General features: G+C 32.9%; 1 protein-coding gene across 7 annotated transcripts in view; it reads right to left on the reverse strand.

Moving 5' to 3' along the window:
• Positions 1-332: 332 nt before the first annotated feature.
• The window catches only part of LOC117923314 (probable LRR receptor-like serine/threonine-protein kinase At1g07650), a 29,986-nt gene continuing 8,827 nt past the window's right edge, over positions 333-21,491 (reverse strand). For 3 of the 7 annotated variants that reach the window (XM_034841555.1, XM_034841554.1, XM_034841550.1), the window contains 7 exons: positions 21,082-21,219; positions 20,339-20,457; positions 20,017-20,227; positions 19,646-19,883; positions 2,015-2,165; positions 712-1,083; positions 451-568 (listed from right to left, as the gene is read on the reverse strand). In XM_034841555.1, the coding sequence (XP_034697446.1) occupies positions 542-568; positions 712-1,083; positions 2,015-2,165; positions 19,646-19,883; positions 20,017-20,227; positions 20,339-20,457; positions 21,082-21,219 (1,256 nt within the window). In that variant the 3' untranslated portion in view covers positions 451-541. Of the gene's footprint in view, positions 569-711; positions 1,084-2,014; positions 2,166-17,395; positions 18,179-18,984; positions 19,136-19,645; positions 19,884-20,016; positions 20,228-20,338; positions 20,458-21,081; positions 21,220-21,491 lie in introns of those variants that run through there. The other 4 variants (XM_034841552.1, XM_034841556.1, XM_034841551.1 and 1 more) reach the window with 4 other exon arrangements.

Here is a 21,491-nt window from a genome sequence, read left to right on the forward strand (position 1 = left end):
TTCAAGATTTTTAAAAATAAATTTGGGCTTATTTTATTTTATACAACAAAATAAAACGAAGTTAAAAATTTTCACTTTTTTTATTCTAAAAAAGTGATAAGTTAAAACAAATAAGTATGAAAATATTTTTTAAGTCTTAAAGCAACTTACTAAAAAACCTAAGTCTTATCCCATCACTGTTAAAAAATTTGAGGGAAAATATGAAGGAAGGGGAAAAAAAATGAGGAAAGAGAAAATTAAAAATAAAAATGTATTTAAAATTAATTAATTAATTTTATACACTCATTTCACTTTTTCCTTTTTTAATGCAACATTAAATGCTCTAAAAATCTATAAAATTCTAATTAGTTTAAATTAATTAAGCACTTGAAAAGTACCCACAACACGAGTTTAAAAGCTCTACAATCAAAAGAATACAAAGAAAAAGATTAATAAACCCTACTCCTAACAAAAAAGATAATAATTCTTAAATAAATATTTGTACCACCATTAAAACTCTGCTTTTGCTTCTGCTGATGAAGGTCTCTTAGGGACCTGAATCTCAAATCATCCTTGTAGATGCCAGGCTCTGGAAAGAATAACAGCCAGCAAAGCAAAAGTTTATCAGAATGGAGTTCCAAAAACCGAATGCTGCATGACTATAGCAGGATTACTTTTTATTTCCAGAATGAAGTTAAAGTTTTCAACAGATCACCAAGAAAATTTTCTCACCATGACTAAATCAATGTGAGTTAAGATTGATGTGATATAGATCCTGAGAGGGGATGTGAGAAAGATCCATTCATTGTTGAGTGGCTCACTGGTACTATAGCTCTCAAGTTGCATCTGATCATACTGGCCTCTGAGAGCATTGAACTTCATGTCATCACTATAAATACCTGGATCCATGGTCAGTTCTGGTGCAACGGTTTGTCCTTTCAGCATACTCACTACGGCGGACATGGTGGGCCCAAGTGCCGGGGATGGATTGGTGCAGAGTAAAGCTACTTTAATCATCCTTATTGCCTCTTCCTTGTTGAACTCAGTTCCCAACTTTGGATCCACAAGCTCCATTAAATTTCCTTTTTGTGGTAAAACAAATGCCTTAAAGAGCATAAAGAGGATAGTGGAAATGTAGAGATGCAGGTCAGCAAAAGAATATGAGACTCGGATAAAACCATATCAAACTCCATTCAGACACTCAGATCAAAATTCAAAAGTTCATAAACCAGGACATGCTCAAGACAAACAAGACAAGAAAGAAAAATGGAAGTGGTCTACATGGAACCAGTCACTGCACCATGTCTTCCATAGAGTATTGGGTCTAACAGTGAGTACCTTCTAAACAATGGTTTGCAATTTGACAATTTTCTGTTAAATGTTTTTCTTTCTGTGCCATGGCTAAATTGCAAAAACTTCACCAGTTTGAATCTTTCCACATACACCACACACGGACAAATACACAAACACACAGAAATAACTAACTGATGATAATTTTAATGCACATAGATAATAATTCGATCTTTTTTATTTTCACACACATAAAAATAAGATTAGAGCAGCAGCAGACAATGAGACCTCAGGTTATTTAGCATCTCATGGATTGCCAAATTACATCTGCCTTTTCTTATGTGACTTCATATCTTTTGGGGGGTTTTCTTTCAACAAATATTGAAGGCGAAAGGGGGAGCTCCAAAGAATTGGGAACCAGTTCTCTTTTCGTACATTGGTGTAGACTAGTCTCTCAACAAATTTTAGCAACTTTCAAATTCTAGATGATCTTATTCTAATGACTGCTATGCCGTGTCCAGCTAAAAATTTAGAACCTTGCGAACAAAGTTTGGTAAATGATCATCAGACTTGCGTAACACAAACCATGTCAGATGCTTTTTTTAGAGTCCAGTTTACTTCCCACTTCAGTCTCTCTTGGGTCACAGCTCGTTGAGCACGTTAAATGGACAAGTTCCAAAGCAAGTAACCTAGTTTTGCACTGTTGTTTTCATATGATGCATGCAAAAGACATTTAGCGTCTTACCCAGTCTAGAAGACAAATACATTCTTCATTTGGCCTAAACTTCGTGTTGTTCTTCCCAGCAACAATTTCCATTGCAGCAACTCCGAAACTGTAGACATCTGCTTTATAGGTTAAATAACCCTGTAATGCATACTCTGGTGCCATGTATCCTCTGCACAATAAAAACTGTCTTATGGCTCCACCTTGCTAATAAACTTTATGTACAAAAAGTCCAACAAAAATCTTATATATTTAGTAAATAGTAAGATTTATGTCCAAAAGGCCCAGCATCAATCATATTTTAACTACAAATTGCCAATCAAGCCTATTCTATTGAAAATTTGGATTGCATATATGCAATTAATATAGCTAAAATTCTTTTTACTTTATAAAAATGAAACTAGTTTGTAAAATATAAGCGACCTTCTTGTTGCAAGGCAGATAAAAATGATTAAAATGTTAAGAGTTAATTCTCTACCACAATTGTAACATCACCAATTATAACTTTATGAGTTGACTATTGCAGTAAAACACCCTTCAAGGATCTTAAATTACACTATCATTCTATTTAACTAGCTGACAATCTTAGGAAATCTTCCTAATCTTAGGGAATCTCATTCTCTATGATTTTCGATTTTTTCTTGTATGTATTCTATCCTAAATGGTAGTGATCTTGTAAATATATAGGTTGTCATTGACTCATAGAATTATGCCTAGACAGAAGATGTAGTTTTCTAGAGTACATCCTCTGAGGCATACCAATGAAATGCTGAAATTCTACCATATGAAATTCCTAAAAATCTTAATAAATTTTCCTAATCTCAGGAAATCTCATTCTCTATGACTTTTTGTCCCTCCTTGTATGTATTCTATCCTAAATGGTAGTGATCTTGTAAACATAGGTTGTCAATGACCCTAGAAGCAAGAATGAGAAGAAGGCTTGCCTTGTGGAAAAGACAATATTTGTCAAAGGGCGGGAGGATTACCCTTATCAAAAGCACTTTGGCCAGCATGCCTATTTACCAATTGTCTCTTTTTCGCATGCCTAAGCTAGTTGTAAAAAGACTCGAAAAACTTCAGAGGGATTTTCTTTAGGGAGGGGGAAGTACGGAAAGAAAAATCCATCTAATCAATTGGGAGGTGGTGTGCACCCAAAAGGAGAGTGGGGGTCTAGGTATTCGGAGAATTGATCTCTTGAATAAGGCCCTGTTGGGGAAATGGATTTGGCGGTTTGCCTTTGAGGAAGATATCTTTTGGAGGAAGGTGGTTGGGGTGAAATATGGCCAGTTGGGTTTTGGTTGGAGAACAAAGGAGGCCCGCGGAACGTTTGGGGTGGGGGTTTGGAGGGATATTCTGAAGGAGTCGTCTTGGTGTTGGGAGAATATAGAATTCAAAGTGGGCAAGGGGACTAAGGTAAGGTTCTGGACTGACCTGTGGTGCGGAAATGAGGCGTTGTCCCAAGCTTTTCCCCAGTTGTTTGCTTTGGCGGTCCAAAGGTATGCATCGGTAGACGAGATGTGGACTCGAGCCTCGGTCAAGGAGGTTGGAATATAAGACTCTCTAGAAACTCTAATGATTGGGAGTTGGACGCCTTGGGAGAGCTGTTGCATATGTTGAGGGATTTGAGGATCTCTATTGAAGAGGATGCAGTGATATGGAAAGGAGAGGGACACGGCCGCTTTCGGATTAGAGATGCTTACAAGTTGTTGACAGGGTCTAATGCCATTACCTTCCCGAAAAATAGCATTTGGGTGGACAAGGTCCCAACCAAAGTTGCTTTTTTTGCTTGGGAGGCTTCTTGGGAGAAGGTTCTAACGTTGGACAAACTTCAAAGACGGGGCTGGCAGCTTCCAAACCGGTGTTTTTTGTGTGGTTGTGAAGAGGAAACTGTAAATCATATTCTTTTACACTGTACAGTTGTAAGGGCTCTTTGGGAGATTGTCTTGGCCTTGTTTGGGGCTAATTGGGTGTTCCCAGAGAAAGTCAAAGAGATGTTAGAAAGTTGGAGGGGCCCTTTTGTGGGGAAAAAGAGGAAAAGGATTTGGACTTCCATTCCGTTGTGTATTTTTTGGACGGTTTGGAAGGAGAGAAATAAATTAGCCTTTAGGGGGGGCTCTCTAACTATTCAGAAGCTAAAGAATTCGTTTGTTTGTAATTTGTGGAGTTGGGCTAGGGTGTATATGGGAGAGGAGTCCTCTTCGCTTTTAGGTTTTTTGGAATGGCTTGCCGTTCCCTAAGGGATGGTGAGTGTTGTTTTTGTTTTTGCGTAGGCTACTATGTATACTTCCTGTATGCTTTGTGGCTTTTTGCCTAATTTTATATATATGCGCTCACTTATCTAAAAAATGACCCTAGAATTTTGGGCAAGGATCCTCTTACATCCATAAGTGAGGCTTTTGCTTATGTTCAAGAAGAAAAAGGTCAAAAGGGAGTTGTGCTCAAGAAACCAGAAAATTTGATTTCAACCTTTGAGAATTCTATATTGGCAGTTTCCAAAACCAACTCCATATGGAGGAAACATGGAGACAATGACAAGCTTTAGTGTGACTATTGCAACAAGCCTCAACATATTAGGGAAATGTGCTAGAAACTTCATGGACGACCTCAACCTAAAGCCAAATTTGCTTAGCAAGGAACTGGAAACAAAACTGGGGCCAAAACAGGGTAGGCTCATCAAACGAATTTCATTCAGGAATCCCAAAAGGCCTTATTTAACAAAAATGACATTGATAGACTCAAGAAACTTTTTAATGCAGTTTGAGAATCAGAACATAACCATGGGTTCTTGTTCTTGGCCCAAACAAGTAGTATCTTTGCCTTAAATGCCTCTGAAATGAATTGTTCTCATACCTGGTGTGGACCCGCATTTTTAATGATGCATTCTCACTCGATCGGCGAGACTCCCTTTTCGTTTATTTGGGTGAAAAATATGATTTTTAGAAAAGACTTGGAGTCGCCACTTACTTTTATTTATTTTTAAAGGGGAAAACAAGTAAGAATAAAACCCCTAAATGGACTCCTGATTTTTTTGGAAAAGCTGTCTGCGAAAAAACCTGAGTCTGGGTTCGGGGATCAGGTTACTTATTGGGAAGGTACGGTAAAAACCGTAGCACCCCTCTAAGCCCCTAAAAAATGGGTCTCTACTAAATAAGGTGAACCAGACATGACAATTAACTAGAAGATTACTGCATACCAAAATGATCATAATTCAAAATTAAGTCATGATGACGAAATGATACACAAAGTGGGAGTGAGAGTGTACCTTAGTAGTAGGTAATAAAGCGCTATCATGAAAATAAGGTTAGTGTACAATGACAAGTGTAAAAAAAAATTTCATTCAAAACCAAATCAAAATCAAACAAAATGGAGAGCACAACTTACTTGAATTATTTTCGAAAAAATGTTATGAATGTCGGGCCCCCACCAAAGCCCAATTAATTTTTGCTATGAATTAATTCTCATAAATTCCATCACTTTGGAATTATGAAAGCTTATTCACTTTTATAAAAAAAAAATTTGAAAAGAGGAATTTGGAAAATTAAATTTAAAATTTCGGAAGTATGGAATTTTATTTTTAAAAAAATGAGTTTGAAAATTTTGGAAATCTCTTTGAGAATGGTATTTCAAAATAAATAAATAAAAACAATAATTTAAAATAATAAAAAAAAACAAATAAATAAATAAATTTTGAATTTTGGAAAATGGGAATTTTGAGAATGGAATTTTGAAAAATTAAATTAAAAAATTGAAAATTTGGAAGGATTATTTTTGAAAAATGAAATTTCGGAAAATTAAATTTTAAAAATTGTAAATTTGGAAAATTGGGACTTCGAGAATGGAATTTCGGAAAATTAAACTAAAAAAAATGAAATTTTGGAAAATTATTTCGAAAATAGAAATTTTTGGAAAATTGGAATATTTGAAAATCGAAACGTGAAGATCAGAGTTTTGAAAATTATATTTTTTTGATGTATGAAAATAAAAATAAAAATAAAAAATAAACAGATGGTACGTAGTTGGTGGGAATGGGGGCCAATCTTTACTATTTTCCGATAGCCTCCGAAAATTGAATTTGACAAAGGATGACCAAAGTGATAAACCGAAACCTTAGATCTTACAAGCACTGAAACTTTAACAACATTTAATCTTAAGATAAACTTAATCAAGCACTAAATATTATGTGACCTTTAAAATAGTACAAACGATACGTATCAACTAATATTGACGATTTGGAGTCATGAATTTAGTCAACTAACTAAACAAATGAATAATAAAACAACAAACACATAAAATAAATAAAATTAATCAAAAACTAAAATGAACTATTTTTTAAGCACAAAATGACAACATGGGGATAGATTAAACTAATAGCCTACAATTTGAAAGCATAGAATTAATAGAAAAATGGAATTAAAAAAATCTTAACATAAACTAAACAATATGAAACCAATCGAATTAATTAAAACCCTAAAGAATATCAACTCAAGCAGGATCAATCAAACTAAAATAATTTTTTTTTTCTTTATTTATTTTAAAACATGAATATATCAATGTGAAATGGAATAAATTAACCAACTTAAATTCTAAAATTAATAAACTAAAAGAATGAATCATGGATTAAATTTAACAACTTTTAGATATGAACAGATGTGACATGGAAACAATTGAACTAATAAACTGAATTTTAATAACATCTAAACTAAAAGATAAATTAAAACTAAACTAAAAAAAATTATGAATTTCCTAATTGAGAACCAAAATAGTGCCAATCAAAATTCTAAATTTTTAACCACTATCACAAATTATCCAAACTCTAAAAAATTCTAACTTTTCCATTATCAACAAAATTGCCCAAACCAATACTTGGAAATAATAATAAGTAAATAAATAAATAAAAATCTAATTTGTTGAACTAAGAAAATAAATTGTAACTACATTAAACATAAATCATAATTTTCAAGCAAGAATGATAAATCACTAATAATTAATTTAGTTAGTTAAGAAAAATTAAAAATTAACATCTAAGCTAAATATGAATTTACAATAAAATATAATTTTAAAATGCATAAGCCGAATGGGAATAATACAAAACTAACTTTAACAAATTAAAAACATGAATACATTAACATTGGGAATGAGTACCTAAATATATAAAATTCTGAAATAATTATGAATGGCATTGAATAGTCATGAATCAAAATTCAAACAAGAAGAATTAATTTATCTTTCTCAAAGACGCCGTGGGCTACTCTCCAACAAAAGTGACAGTATGATTTTTTTTATTTTTTTTATTTTTATTTTTTTAAAAGAAAAGTCAATTCTATGACGCATTGTGATAGTTATGGATCAATCAAGACCAAAAAAAAAAAAAAAAAAAAACTAATAATTTAAAGAACAAAATAATTTAACATGGGTATTCGAAATTAATAAGAAATATATGTATTTTTTTTTAAAGGAATTAAATTATTAACTGAATATAAAAATAAAGAAAAAATGACCATTAGCTCTTCTCAATGTGCTTAATATTTTTATTTTTTATTTTTCAAATGTCAACATAGAATACTCGTTAGGTGGTTGCACCTATTCATTCCCATTAACTTTATTTTATTCAAGCATACATCCAGCATTTCTTTACATGGGTAACAACATTATTTTAGTTTATAGATTTTTATTCTTTATTCAATCAAACTAAACCTCCAACATCAATCTATCAAGGGCCACACGCATTGTTTCAATTCCAGGTTTTATTTATTTATTTATTTATTATTTATTTATTATTATTATTATTATTTTATTCAAACCACTAAGTTAAAATATAACAACAATTATGCTCACTTATTATTATTTTTTTTTGTTTTTGTTTTAAATTCAAACCACTATATCTTATAACACGTAACATTTCATATAATGTAATTGCATTCTTAACGTTCACATAGAAATCCATCAACTTATTCACGAGGGAACAAATAACCTAATAAACTAAAAAAAAAAAAGAAACCTCAAAACTTTTGAACCAAATAAAATCAATCAAAAATAAATTTAATAACTGGAAAATACGAATATAACCTCATAGGATTAATATTAAACTAAAAAAATTAAAAATTTTAAAGCATATAAGCTAAATGGGAATAATTTAAAACTAAACTTAACAACTTGACAACATGAATATATTGACATTGGAATAAATTAAATTAAATAACTAAAATTATAAACAACTATGAATTGAAATTGATATTCATGAATCAAAACTTAAATAAAAAAAGAATTAACTTACCTTTTTCACACACGCGTGGGCCACCTTCAACCAGAAGTGGCAGTAGGATTTTCAATAATGGTGCCAAGGATGCATGGAATGATGGCTTCAAATGCTTTGCATAGTCCCCCAAAACACTACACGTTAATGGTTCTTCTCTTAAAGACGCGAATTTCCCTTGGATTATATGGTAGAGGGTACAGCCTGTGTATGCGTTCACTTGCAGGTGTGGCTGCGACTTTCGGACCCCAGAATGATGCGGCTGCACCTTCCTTAATCCGGTGATCAGAAAAAAAAAAAATCTCTCTTAATCCGGTGATCGGAAAAAAAATCCTTCTTCTGCACAACAGTCAGCTTCCCTTTTTTTTTTTTTTTCTTTTTCTGTTCTCTCTGTTTTTCTCCAAACCTCTCCCACTTCCTTTCTCTTTTTCTTTCTGCCTCTTCTTCTTTAAATCTGAATGCCTTTTGTTCCAAACCCCTTCCTAATCCCGAGAAAAACCCCTCGAGAACCTCCTTTTGCAGCCAATCCTTTTCTTCCTCTTCAAGACTTCCCTTCTCTGCATTTTCCCGTGCCCAAACTCTTCGAAACTCCCCCTAACCTTTTTTCCAAGCTCCTCTTCATTCCATGCAGCCTGCTGACCCTTCCATTTTCTTTTCAAACCCTACTCCACCATTTTAGTTTATTTTATTTATGCGGCTGCCCAACTCCCATACCTTTCCCTTTGCTTATTATTATTATTATTATTATTATTTCTTTCTTTTTTAGTTAATAAAATAAGAAAATAAAAATAAAGATAAAGATAAATAAATATAAAAAAAAATGAAGCTAAAATAAGATGAATAACATAATGATAAAAAGAACATACAATAAATGAATACTAATAATAATAATAATAATAATGATAATGATATTAACAATAATAATAATACTAATAATAACAATAATAATACTAATAATACTAGTAATAATAATAATAATAATAATATAAGATCCCCAATCACCTGCAATTTTATTTATTTATTTTTAGAATAAATAAGTAAATGGATAAGTGAATAAAGCAAGAAAAATAAATAAGTGCCCAATGCACGTAACAATAATCTAAACATCAAACTTTAACACAGATAAAAATAAAAAATATAAATAAAAATATAAATAAAAATAGACAAGATATCAAATTGACACAATCAAAATAATTGAAAATTCATCTCAAGCAATCCAAAAAATATAAAAAATAAAAATCAAGCCAAACACTCGCCTAATCTTAAAAATAAATCAATCAAGAAATTAGTCTTAAAGAATTAAGCCTAAAGAAAACATTTAAGTGACCCAGGTAACCTAAGTGGAAAGTGTCAAGGTGAATTAGGTTGAAATTAAATTAAGGAGGTGTCTAAGTGATTGAAAAAAAAATGTGCTAAGTGACCTAGGAGTGTACCTAATGGGCCAAGTGCATCTAAATGGGCCTAGGGTGCAAAAGTGGGCCTAAGATGCTGCCCAATGGGTCATCAGAGAATTATTGCAAAGTATCAAATGGACACATAATAGAACATGTGCTAGTAGGACAAAATAGAGGGTCTACACCTGGATCATTGATTTAGGTGCCTCTGATCATATAACCAGTTTCTCTAATTTGTTTTTTGTATATACCACTTGTTCTAAAAAAAAAAAAATTAAAGTTGCAAATGGGTCTTTTTCCCCCATTGTTGTTAAAGGAACAATCCAAATAACTCAATCCTTAGTTTTGAAACCTGTCTTACATGTTCCCAACCTATCTTACATGTTCTCAATCCTTAGATGCATAGGTCATTCCTCCTTTTTAGTTAAAAAAAAAAACTCTTTCCTTTGCAATATTGATGTCAAGGATTTGCATTGTGAAAGTTGTGAACTTGCGAAACATCGTTGCATACCTTTTCAAATAAATGCTTCAAATAATTTTCCTCATTTTTTTGATACATTCTGATTTCTATGGTCCATCTCATCTCATCAATATTTTTGGGTCACAATGGTTTGTTACATTTATAATGATTGTGATCATTCTACTAGGGTATATCTTATGAAATCAAAATCTGAAATATCATCTGTTTTTTTGCATCTTTTCATAATTTTATCTAGAACCAATTTGGAGTTAAAAACCATACTCTCAATATAGATAATGGGAGGGAGTATTTGAACCAAAAATTGATTGATTATCTTCAAAATGAGGGTATAATCACCACTCATCATGTGTTGACACATCCCAACAAAATGGGGTTAACAAAGGGAAAAATAAACATTTATTAGAAGTTGCCCGTACTCTACTTTTTGAAATAAACCAAAAACACATTGGGGAGAAGTCATTTTGATAGCCACCTACTTGATAAATAGGATGCCTACTAGGACCCTCAATTTCAAATCCCCATAGAAAAACTCCACTTTTTGTTTCCTAATTTTTAGGGATTTGGTAAATTGCCTCCAAAGATAGTCAAATGTCTCCTATGTCTATTTTCATGACCATTAAAGAGGGAAACTTGACACTTGACTCTTGAGTAGTTCGTTGCATTTTTTAAGGCTACTCATCCACACAAGAAGGTTACAAACATTACCATCCAACCACAAAATATTTATATATGTTACAAGGGATGTAACTTTTGTGGAAAACCAATTCTTTTATGAAAACATCTATCTTCAAGGGGAGAAAGATGATATGGAAGATAGGTGGTGGGATCTTGAACTTGAACCTTCCTTTGACTCCTCTATGTTAAATCAAAATGATTCCAAAGGCCCATTTTCTTACATAATTCTTTTCTCTTCCAATGAATTTATTCAAAATTCCAACATCACTTAAATATGGATGTTACCCTTGGTTTTTCTCCAAGAAGATAGGGTAATAAAATGAGCAGGTTAAAGGATCTCTATATGGGCTCAAACAATCATCAAGTGCCTAGTTTGGAAGGATTACCATGTCCATGGTGAGAAAAGGCTCCAAACAAAGTCAAGGTGATCACACATTATTTATCAAACATTCTACTCATGGAAAGGTATTTGCCTTAATTGTATACATAGATGATAATGTGGTTCTTGGAAATGATTTAATTGAGATTGGAAAACTGAAATCTTATTTGGCAACTAAATTTAAAATTAAAGATCTAGGAAGTCTTAGATACTTCCTAGGAAGGTAACAAGTTCAAAAGAGGGTATTTTTATATCCCAACAAAAATGTGTGATTGATTTACTAAAAAAAATAGGATTACTAGGGTGTAAGTCAGTAGAAACACCAATTAAGGCCAATCGTAACATTAGGGACATAAATGAGGATTTAACCGAGGAAACTTTTAGAGAATGGTGGGGAAGCTCATTTATCTCTCACACACCAAATATGAATTGCATATGCATTTAGTGTGGTGAGCCAATTCATCCATTCTCCATTAAAATCTCACTTGGAAGTTGTGTATAGAATTCTCAAATATCTCAATTCTTCTTTGGGTAAGAGAATTTTGTACTAGAATAATGGAAATCTTTGTTTAGAGGCCTATATTGATGTAAACCAGTCAAGATCCTTAACTACAGGGTATTGTACTCTACTTGGAGGTAGTCTTGTCACTTGCAGGAGTAAGAAGTAGTTAGTGGTGGCTTGGCTGAGTGCAAAGGTTGAATTCAAGGAAATGGCCTAAGGGATTTGTGATTTAATTTGGATTAAGATAGTGCTTACAGATATTAATGTCAAGACTTAGGTGCCTATGCTGGTATATTGTGGCAATAAAACTGCCATAAACATAGCACATAATCCCGTGCATCATGATAAAACCAAACACGTAGAAATTGACAAACACTTAATCAAAGAAAAAATGGACAGAGGGCAAATCTATACTCCTTATGTTGCTTCAACTAAGAAACTGACTGACCTTTTCACTAAGGGTCTATCAAGCATTGGACAAGCTTGGTATGCGAAATATCTTTGCATTTGTTTGAGGGGAAGTGTTGAAATGCTACTTAATCTTAGAAAATTTCATTCTCTATAATTTTCCATGTTTTCTGGTATGTATTCTATCCTAAATGGTAGTGATCTTGTAAATATATAGGTTGTCATCGACCTTAAAGTTGCCTAGACAGAATATGTGGTTTCCTAAAATATACTACCAACTGTGCATATATCCCTATGTAATCTCAATTATTCATCATCAATGAAAGTCAATTTTCACCATAAAAGTAGTACTCAAAGTAGGCGAGGCCAAACTACCTTATAAAAGAAAATAAACAATTGGAAAGATTACATCATTGGGGGGAAAATCTAGTACTTGGATTTTTTTTATGGGATGGAAATATTTGTTTCTCGAGTTTGTTTTTGTACAGCATATGTCAAATAATCTTGTTCAAATCAAGGAAATTCATATACTTTCATCTTATTAACAAGAGGAGCTTAATCTCAGAGATAGTGATATCAGTAGTACCATACTGTCTAATTAGTAAAGCTCTTCCAAGTGGCAAGACCAAACCGGCTACATAGACAAAAGTCACAAAACTAAATGCATATTTTTCACAGTGAATAACTGGCTACAAAGGGGCTTGTCAATGTCTCATTAAAAGGGTTGGGAGTTCAAACAACCCACCAAGGTAAAATGGGGTTTCATCATGCTTGATTTAATACTGCATTTTTGTTATGTTCTCATAACCAACCATCCCCACCCCACAAAAATAAAATGATATACACATAGTTAGAAACATGGCAGCATTGAATATACTTGCAAAAAATCAGAATGGTAACTGCTAAACTTCAAATATATAGACATATATATATATATAACCAGGGAAGGAATCATACATCTCAACGACGTGGCATTGACCGTTGGGATAGGAATTGCAGGAGAGAGTATTGTTCTGCAATGGCATCTCCTTCCTGTAAGGTGTTGACCTGTTGGAGTTGCCATCACAAGGGTTTAGGGTGAAGTTCCAATCCTTTTTCCCCACTTGTTCTGCTATTTCATGGAGAGCCTCCACTGCACCCATCAATATATAGAGCCGGATTTGGTCGTGAATCCCAAAACTATAATACATGCCATACCCAGTTTTTGCGAAATTATTGGAAGTGGTGTTTTACTTTGTGACAGGTTGCCCTTATAGCTTTACAGTGAAAATTATTTTTATATTCATTTTCAGAAGTTTTTTTATATTAAAAAAAAATGTTTCTCAACATTGATAATAAGATTTTCGCTTTAAAATTATGCCTTTCAACTTTGCTTCATGTACCAAATGTGAAAACCTTTCCAAACAATGGCTTCCTCTAGCCTCTAGGTGTTTGGGCCTAGTGGACAATCAGCCTTGTTGTCTTTGGAGATTGTTGGTATTTTTAAGCCCTTATGACATGGATTCAGTTTGGGCCTCTCTTGGACTCTGATGGGCTCAACTTCAACCTAAGGGACATGGGCTTTGGGGCCAGTGGATATGGGGTTGTGATCCACAGCCTCTGAACAACCATTGGGGTGGGACTTGGGAACCAAACATAACTAAAAACTTTCAGAAATTTATTTTGTGTTTCTTAAAATTCCTTTTAAACTGTTAAAAATTTGTGAATGTAATTTTTTTTATTTCCTTAGATTTTTTAAAAACTTTAAAGACTGTTTTCAAGTACACAAAATATGTTCCTACTTTTTATATAAGGCACTTTCTATTTTCAAAAACAATAAAAAAGAAATATATCCTAATATGCATTTAATTTCTTCATATTGATATGTATATAAAATAATATTTTTGTTCCATTGATGGCATTGTCCAATATTATTATTATTTTTTATATGGAATAAATAGTTCCAAGATTAATAAATTTAAGTACATTTGGTTTCGGAAATTTAAGATAAAAAAATAAAAAGGAAAAATATAAGGAAAGAAAAGAGTTTTTTTCTCTCGTATTTTCGTAATATTTTTACTTCACATTTTTTTCATGGTCTTAACTTTTCTAAAATGCTCATTTGGCTCTAACATTACTTCTTAAAATAATGATTCATCCTTTTTTATTACGAAAAAAACATTGAGGGAAATAAAATATTTCATTTTAAAAATTATTTCAAAATTATATATATATTAATTTAAAAATCCATTTTTATTAATAAAAATAGAGGGAAATAAAAAAAAATATTTTTTTAATAATTTAAAATTTTTATTTTAAAAATTACTGTGATAATTTTTAAATTTAGAAAATCGTTGGAATAAAAAAGAAAATCGTTTTTTTTTTTTTTAAGAAACAATTTTGGAGAAAATCACTTCTTTCATGGCATGACTTATTTTCTTGCACTTCACTTTGCAATATGACCTTTGGAAAAATTGTTTGTGTAAGAGATGATTTTTGCAAAAAAATTTTGAAGAGTGCTTTTACTTTCTTTTTTTTTTTTTTGCATGTGCGGAGAAATTGCCCATTCAAACGATATTTTCTTTTCTTCAAAAAAAAAATTGATAAGAAAATTGGCTTAAGAATATGCCTTTAAAAGACAAAATTTTGGATTATAAATTAAATTAGTCTAAATTCATTTATCAAATAGACGATTTTTGTTAAAATTTGAAAATAAAAATGAAAAAATTATCTTCCAAAAGACGATGTCTAAGAAAAAGAAGAAAGAAAGAAAATTGGTTTATAAAATCGACTCTCAAAAAAGTGACAAATTATATTTTTAAACTTGCTTAGTAAAGGGAAAGGAAATTAATGTGAGGTGGAAGGCACTCCATGCATGCATGGCCCCCAATTACATCACCATACATCAATGTTTCTAAGGGGTGAGAAGCAATTCCACACCCCCATACATCATGATATTTTATCCCTCTTACTCAAAATTTTTATCTCCATCATCAACCTCACAAGCCTCAAGATCCATCATCTCACTATCCAATTAATTTCACCCAAAAAAAAATGGAGAGGATTAAGTCTGATCTATATATATATATATTTTGAAAATAAGTTAATTTTCTTTAATTATTCATTTCAATTAATTATCCTTTCTTCTTGTCTTGTGCAATTTTTAAATCTATGAAGTTAGGTACAAGGCTTTATAAATGATGACAAACATCGTTAGTCAAAGTAACGTGTCACTGCTCCATACAACCACGCCTATACTTATAGTTAAATAAAAATAAGACATGGTTTTATTGAGTAAATTTGTTAAGACACCCAACTAATCACATTCCACATTTAACAATCTCTCATTTCAAAGAAGATTCAAAGTAGCTTGAAAACTAAGACATGTGCAAAGAACTTGAATTTTAGCTCCACCTTCTACATCTAAAGATAAAGAGAAGTTGAACAAAACTCTACTTTTCAATGGTAGGTACCACTTTAATTTGTCAAGGTATTTGCATGGTTTTAATTGGGGTTTGTCATTTACATGACTTGTAATCTTTTTGTCACTTTCCCAACTCTTTTATTAGATTTTGTAGCAAATCATCTTCTTGCATGCATGCCTTTGTTGCAACCATATATTATGTTTCCATTGTAGAAATAGTAACAAGCTTTTGTAATTGAGATCCCAATTGATTGTTTGTCTTATGTTGTTTTTTCTAGTATCAATATCTCATACTAAATTTGCATCAACATAACCATATAAATGAATGTATGATTCTCTACAAACAGAACAAGATTAGTATTTTCTTTAGGATCTTGAAATATTCATTTAATCACTTCTTCTTGCTCCCTTTCAGGACTGCTCATGAATCTATTAACAACACCTACACCTCGAGCAATGTAGTCTTGTATAGATCACGACATTCATTAAGCTATCAATAGTTGAGGCATAGAGGACTCTGCCATGTAGTCACGATCAGCTTGTGTTTCTGCACATTATCCCTTTGAAAGCTAAAAATGACTTGCTAAAGGAATGTTGACTAGTTTAGATCCTCTCATATTAAATTTCTTATGCATCATGACAATGTATTCAGCTAGTGATAATTTCCATTTCTTGTTCACATGGTGTCTGTTGGTTCTCATACCAAGGATTTGATTAGCAGCCCTTAAATCCTTCATTAGAAACTCCTTAATAATTACTCCTTGAGTATGAAGATCTCATTCATGCTTGAGCTTGCAACAAGCGTGTCATCCGCACATAGTAGCAGAATCAAATAAGAAGAGTAAAGTTTCTTGAAGTAGCAATAATGATTTGCATGACATCTGCTAAACCCATTTCTTGATAAAAGCCATGGGACTCCTTGTACCATTGCTTCGGACCTTGCTTCAACCTGTACGAGCTTTTCTTAAGCTTACAAAACCATATTTTCTTTTCCACTCAAAACATAATCTTTTGGTTCATGCAGATCCCCGTAAAGAAATGCAGTTTTCACATCCAACCATTCCAAATGTAAATTCTTTGTTTCCATGATACTAAAAAAACTGATGAAATGGTTAGAAGTTTGACAATAGAAGAGAAAAATTCATAGTAATCAATACCTTCTCTTGGCTAGAAACCTTTCACCACTAGTCCAACTTTGTATTTCTTGGAGCTATCATGTTCCTTCTTCAATCTATAGACACTTATCAGTGGGTAATTCAATCAAATCCTTAGGTTTGATTTGATAAAAGAGACTGCATCTCGGCATCCATAGCTTGCTCCCACTTTTCTCTAGTATGTACTTGTAAAGCTTCTTCATAAGACCTAGGTTCACCTTCAGCAGTTGATAACAAATAATGCAAAGGAGAATAATGACTTGTAGGCTTAACAGTCTTGGATGATCAACAAATCTTCATCAATACCTTCGTTCCCTTTTCACTCTACAAATCTGAATTCAGACATTCTATCAATTTCCTTCAATACCTTCATTCCTTTTTCACTCATGAGCCAAAGTCGATGATGCCATGTATTTAACTGTGTTGGCTTAATGAGAGGAAGCTAGAGGGTAGGTCAGTTAATGCATGGATTGATTAGATGTGAAGTGGCTGTTATATGGGGTTGTTACATGTGATGGACTTATATATATATATATATGTTCAACTCTGTAAAACCTTTCCAACTTTTGATCCAGTATAATTCACCAACCAGAATTCTCAGATGTTTCAAATAGCATGTAAATATCTCAGTTTCTAGTGTTGACTCTAATACGATAGATTCAAATTAAGATCTATGATTTAGTTTATTTACCATTCCCCTGATCATCTCAGTCACAAGAAAATGAGAATTTACATGTCTGAACAACTACTGCATTATCAAAATAGTCTGAATTCTTCAATTCAAGGAGTGCTCATCTACCTTTTAGTAATAGATGCACAGCCAAACTCATCTGGAGCACACAGCCAAGGCTAATAATATTGTGCTTGAACATAAAATCAATGCCACAATTCCAAAAATTGAAAGAAATTACTACATTTCCATTTCATATGTTCAGCTTCACAGAATGAAGCTCTAAAGTACTGTTGGAAATATGCAAGTAGCGAAACCTAATGCTGCATAACTAATGCACTGCTCAACCGGCAATTTCAAAGCACTTGAAATTGAAAGCTACAGCTGGATTACTTTTTACTTCCAGAATGAAGCTAGAATTTCCAAGAATAATATAGTTCTTATGAAATGGTAATTACCAAGCAAACTTTCTCACCATGAGGAAATTAATGCGAGTGAACATTGATTTGATATAGATCCTGAGAAGATGTGGAGGAAGATCCCTTCGTTGTTGAATCCAATGACTTGTTGAGTAGCCCACTGACACTATGGCTCTCAAGTTGCATCTGATCATACTGACCTCTGAGAGCATTGAACTTCAAGTCATCACTATAAGAACTCGGATCCATGATCAGTACTTCTGGAACAACAGTTTGTCCTTTCAGCATGCTCACTACAGCAGACATGGTAGGCCTGAGTGCCGGGGATGGATTGGTGCAGAGTAAAGCTACTTTAATCATTCTTTTTGCCTCTTCCTTGTTGAGATCAGCCCCTAACTTTGGATCCACAAGCTCCATTAAATTTCCTTTTTGTTGTAAAACAAATGCCTTCAAGATGCAGAAAGAGGGTAGTGGAAATGTGAAGGAACAGGTCGGCAAAAGAAATATGAAACTTGGATAAAACAATATCAACCTCCATTCATGCACTCAGATTCAAATTTAAAAGTTCATAAACCAGGAAATGCCCAAGACAAACAAGACCAAAAGAAGAATGAAAGAAAAATGGAAGTGAACTACATGCAACCGGTCACTGCACCATTGTCTTCCACAGAGTACTGGGTCCAACAGTGAGTAGTGTCCATACAACGGTTTGCAATTTAGCTATTTTCTGTTAAATATTTTTCTTTCTGTGCCACAGATAAATTGCAAGCACTTCACCAGTTTGAATCTTTCCACATACACCACACACAAACATCTATTACTAACAGGTAATGGTATTTATTCACACACAAAATGAGATGAGAGCAGCTGAGAGTGGAACCTCAGGTTATTTAGCGCCTCACGGATTGCCAAATTAAAAACATCTGCCTTTTCATGTGTGACTTCATATCTTTTAGAGGCTTTTCTTTTAATAAACATTGAGGAAGAAAGGGTCAATACCTTTTACGAAGGAGAGTACTCAGTGTCCAAAAAATTTAGAGCCTTGCAAACAAAGTTTGGCAAATGATCTCTGAACTTGCCTCAAGCAACCAATTTGGATGCTTTTGCAGAGTTCAGTCTACTTCCTACTTGAGTCTCTCATGACTCACAGCTTGCTGAGCAGGTTACATGGACAAGTTCCAAAGCAAGTAACCTAGTTTTGTATTGTTGTTTTCATATGATGCATGCAAAAAACATATAGCGATCTCTCTTACCCAGTCCAGAAGACACACATAATCTTCATTTGGCTTATATTTCATGTTGTTCTTCCCAGCAACAATTTCCAAAGCAACAACTCCAAAACTGTATACATCTGCTTTAAAGGTTAAATAACCCCATAATGCATACTCTGGTGCCATGTATCCTCTGCACAGTAAACATTGTTTTATGGCTCCACTTCAATAATAAGATTTATGTAGGAAATGTCCAACAAAATCTTATATATTTAGTAAATAATAATAGTTTGTAAAACACCCTTCAAGGATCCTAAATTACATTATCATTATATTTAACTAGCTGGCAAAGCATGAACATTGTTCACAAAGACTAGCTAATAACCTCTATGCAAGTAAGGTTTGCATTTGAATTATAGCACCTAATGTATACAAGTTTCTACCAGATATTGATGCCAAAAATTCCATACATGAAAACTTTTTTGGTTGCAGAGGTTTCAATCAATTGACATCTTCTAGCCTAAATTGGAGAAGCAATCTAATTTCAGAGTTGATCAACAACTACTGGCTATTATCTCATGCCATTGATTTGGAGAAAGGAAAAATTCAAATGTAATATGTTCATCATCCCTTCTCTGTACTATAGTTAAATAGCCATATTAATAAAGGACTGAAAGAAAAAAAGACAAGATCAGTAGCTCACATAGTTCCAGCAATTCTAGTGCTAATGTGGGTGTTTTCTTCATCATCAAGCTTGGCCAGACCAAAGTCAGAGATCTTGGGGTTAAGGTCCCTATCCAGAAGTACATTGGTTGCCTTGATGTCTCTATGAACAATTTTCAGTGTCGATTCCTCATGCAGGAAAGCCAAACCTTTTGCTATGCCAATACAAATCCTTTGCCTGGTAGGCCAATCTAATTGCAATTGGATTTCTTCTCGACCTATAATCAACAGAATTACGGAATCAATGGAATTCATCAAAGCTATTAATGAATGAGTCAGTTTTTTTTGTCACTATTGATATATTTAAATGAAATAATAATTAACATGAATTTCAAAGATAGAGCTTATTACCAAATAAAGCACGGGCAAGGCAATTGTTCTCCATGTATTCATATACCAACAGTAGTTGATTCCCTTCAATGCAACATCCATATAATCTTACAAGATTCGGATGTTGTAAACCAGATATCATTCCTATTTCATTTACAAATTCACGATTTCCTTGATTTGATTTCGAAGAAAGTTGCTTCACTGCAATTATGGTTCCATCTAATAGGGTACCCTGAATTGGCATGGTGCAAGTGATCCTTGAATCATAGGTCTAGGTCCATATGTCATGGACCAACACTAAAAATTAAGAATTAAACAAAGAACTGATGGGCCTGTAGAATACCTTGTAGACTGATCCAAAACCTCCTTCTCCAATCTTGTTTGCAGCATCAAAGTTGTTGGTAGCAGCTTTAATTTGTCTCAAGGTAAATAAACCAGTTTGCAGATCTAATCCTCTCAATTCTGTCCAATGGAAAAAGTTAAAATGGTAACTTGTGTCTCACAAAGTACTAACATTGCTTCTTTTAGTACTTTGAATGCCTCATAATTAGTTAGAATACATTTGAAAGAATGAGACAAAGGAAACACAAATGTAATACTTCATTTTCTCGCAGATATGCTTTCAGAAATAAAAGAGAGAGGTCAGAGAAATCCTTAAAAGCTGCTCCACCTAAAGTCTCATATACAATTTGGAATTCTTCTTGCTCAGCAATTTAATTGAGCATTAGGTGAAATTAGGGAACACCATACAATGAAATTTCCAATTATCATTTTTCTTGAATTTGATATGCATTCCATATAACTTATTCAAAACCTGATTATTTTGGCATTTAAATCTTCAGGTGATGAGCTAAAACCTCTTCAGAGCTAAAGAAATGTCAAAACTGGATTGTTTTGAAATCAGTTGTCCATTCGTCCTCTTTTGTCTATTTCCACATCTCTCTAAGATATATGTTAGAACACGATAACAAGGGTGATTCATCTATTACCATAATTGAAATAAAAATATTGAAATTTCTATGTGGTTGCTAGCATGCCTGTAACAAATATACTTAAGTTTTAGTTTGTGCAGTAGTTTTACACCACCTTGTTCCCGGGAGATTCTGCCTCCAAAACAAACTTTCCACCAAAGAATACCTAAAACAAGGAATAATACCAAAGCCACAGCCACAGCCCCAACCACAATGCATATCTTCTTTTTTACGTCAGAAGGAGGCTCAAAATCTACACAAAGAATAACAAAAAAAATAAAAGAACATATCAGATTGCATAGTGCATATCATGAATTACGGAAAATTTCATCTAATTCAAACGTTAATATGAATATAAAAAACATCAATTGGATAATACACATCCCAAACAAGCAAATTAGCTGGCAGAAAATAAGACAGCAAATTGATTCGGCCTCTTGTCAAATATCAATGTAATCTTGCCTTGATTCCCATAATTTAAGGGAGTTTCTTGTAATGTATTACTATGCTTATATATTTATTTAT

Source organism: Vitis riparia, chromosome 10, assembly GCF_004353265.1.
Source record: "Vitis riparia cultivar Riparia Gloire de Montpellier isolate 1030 chromosome 10, EGFV_Vit.rip_1.0, whole genome shotgun sequence".
Lineage (NCBI taxonomy): Eukaryota > Viridiplantae > Streptophyta > Magnoliopsida > Vitales > Vitaceae > Vitis > Vitis riparia.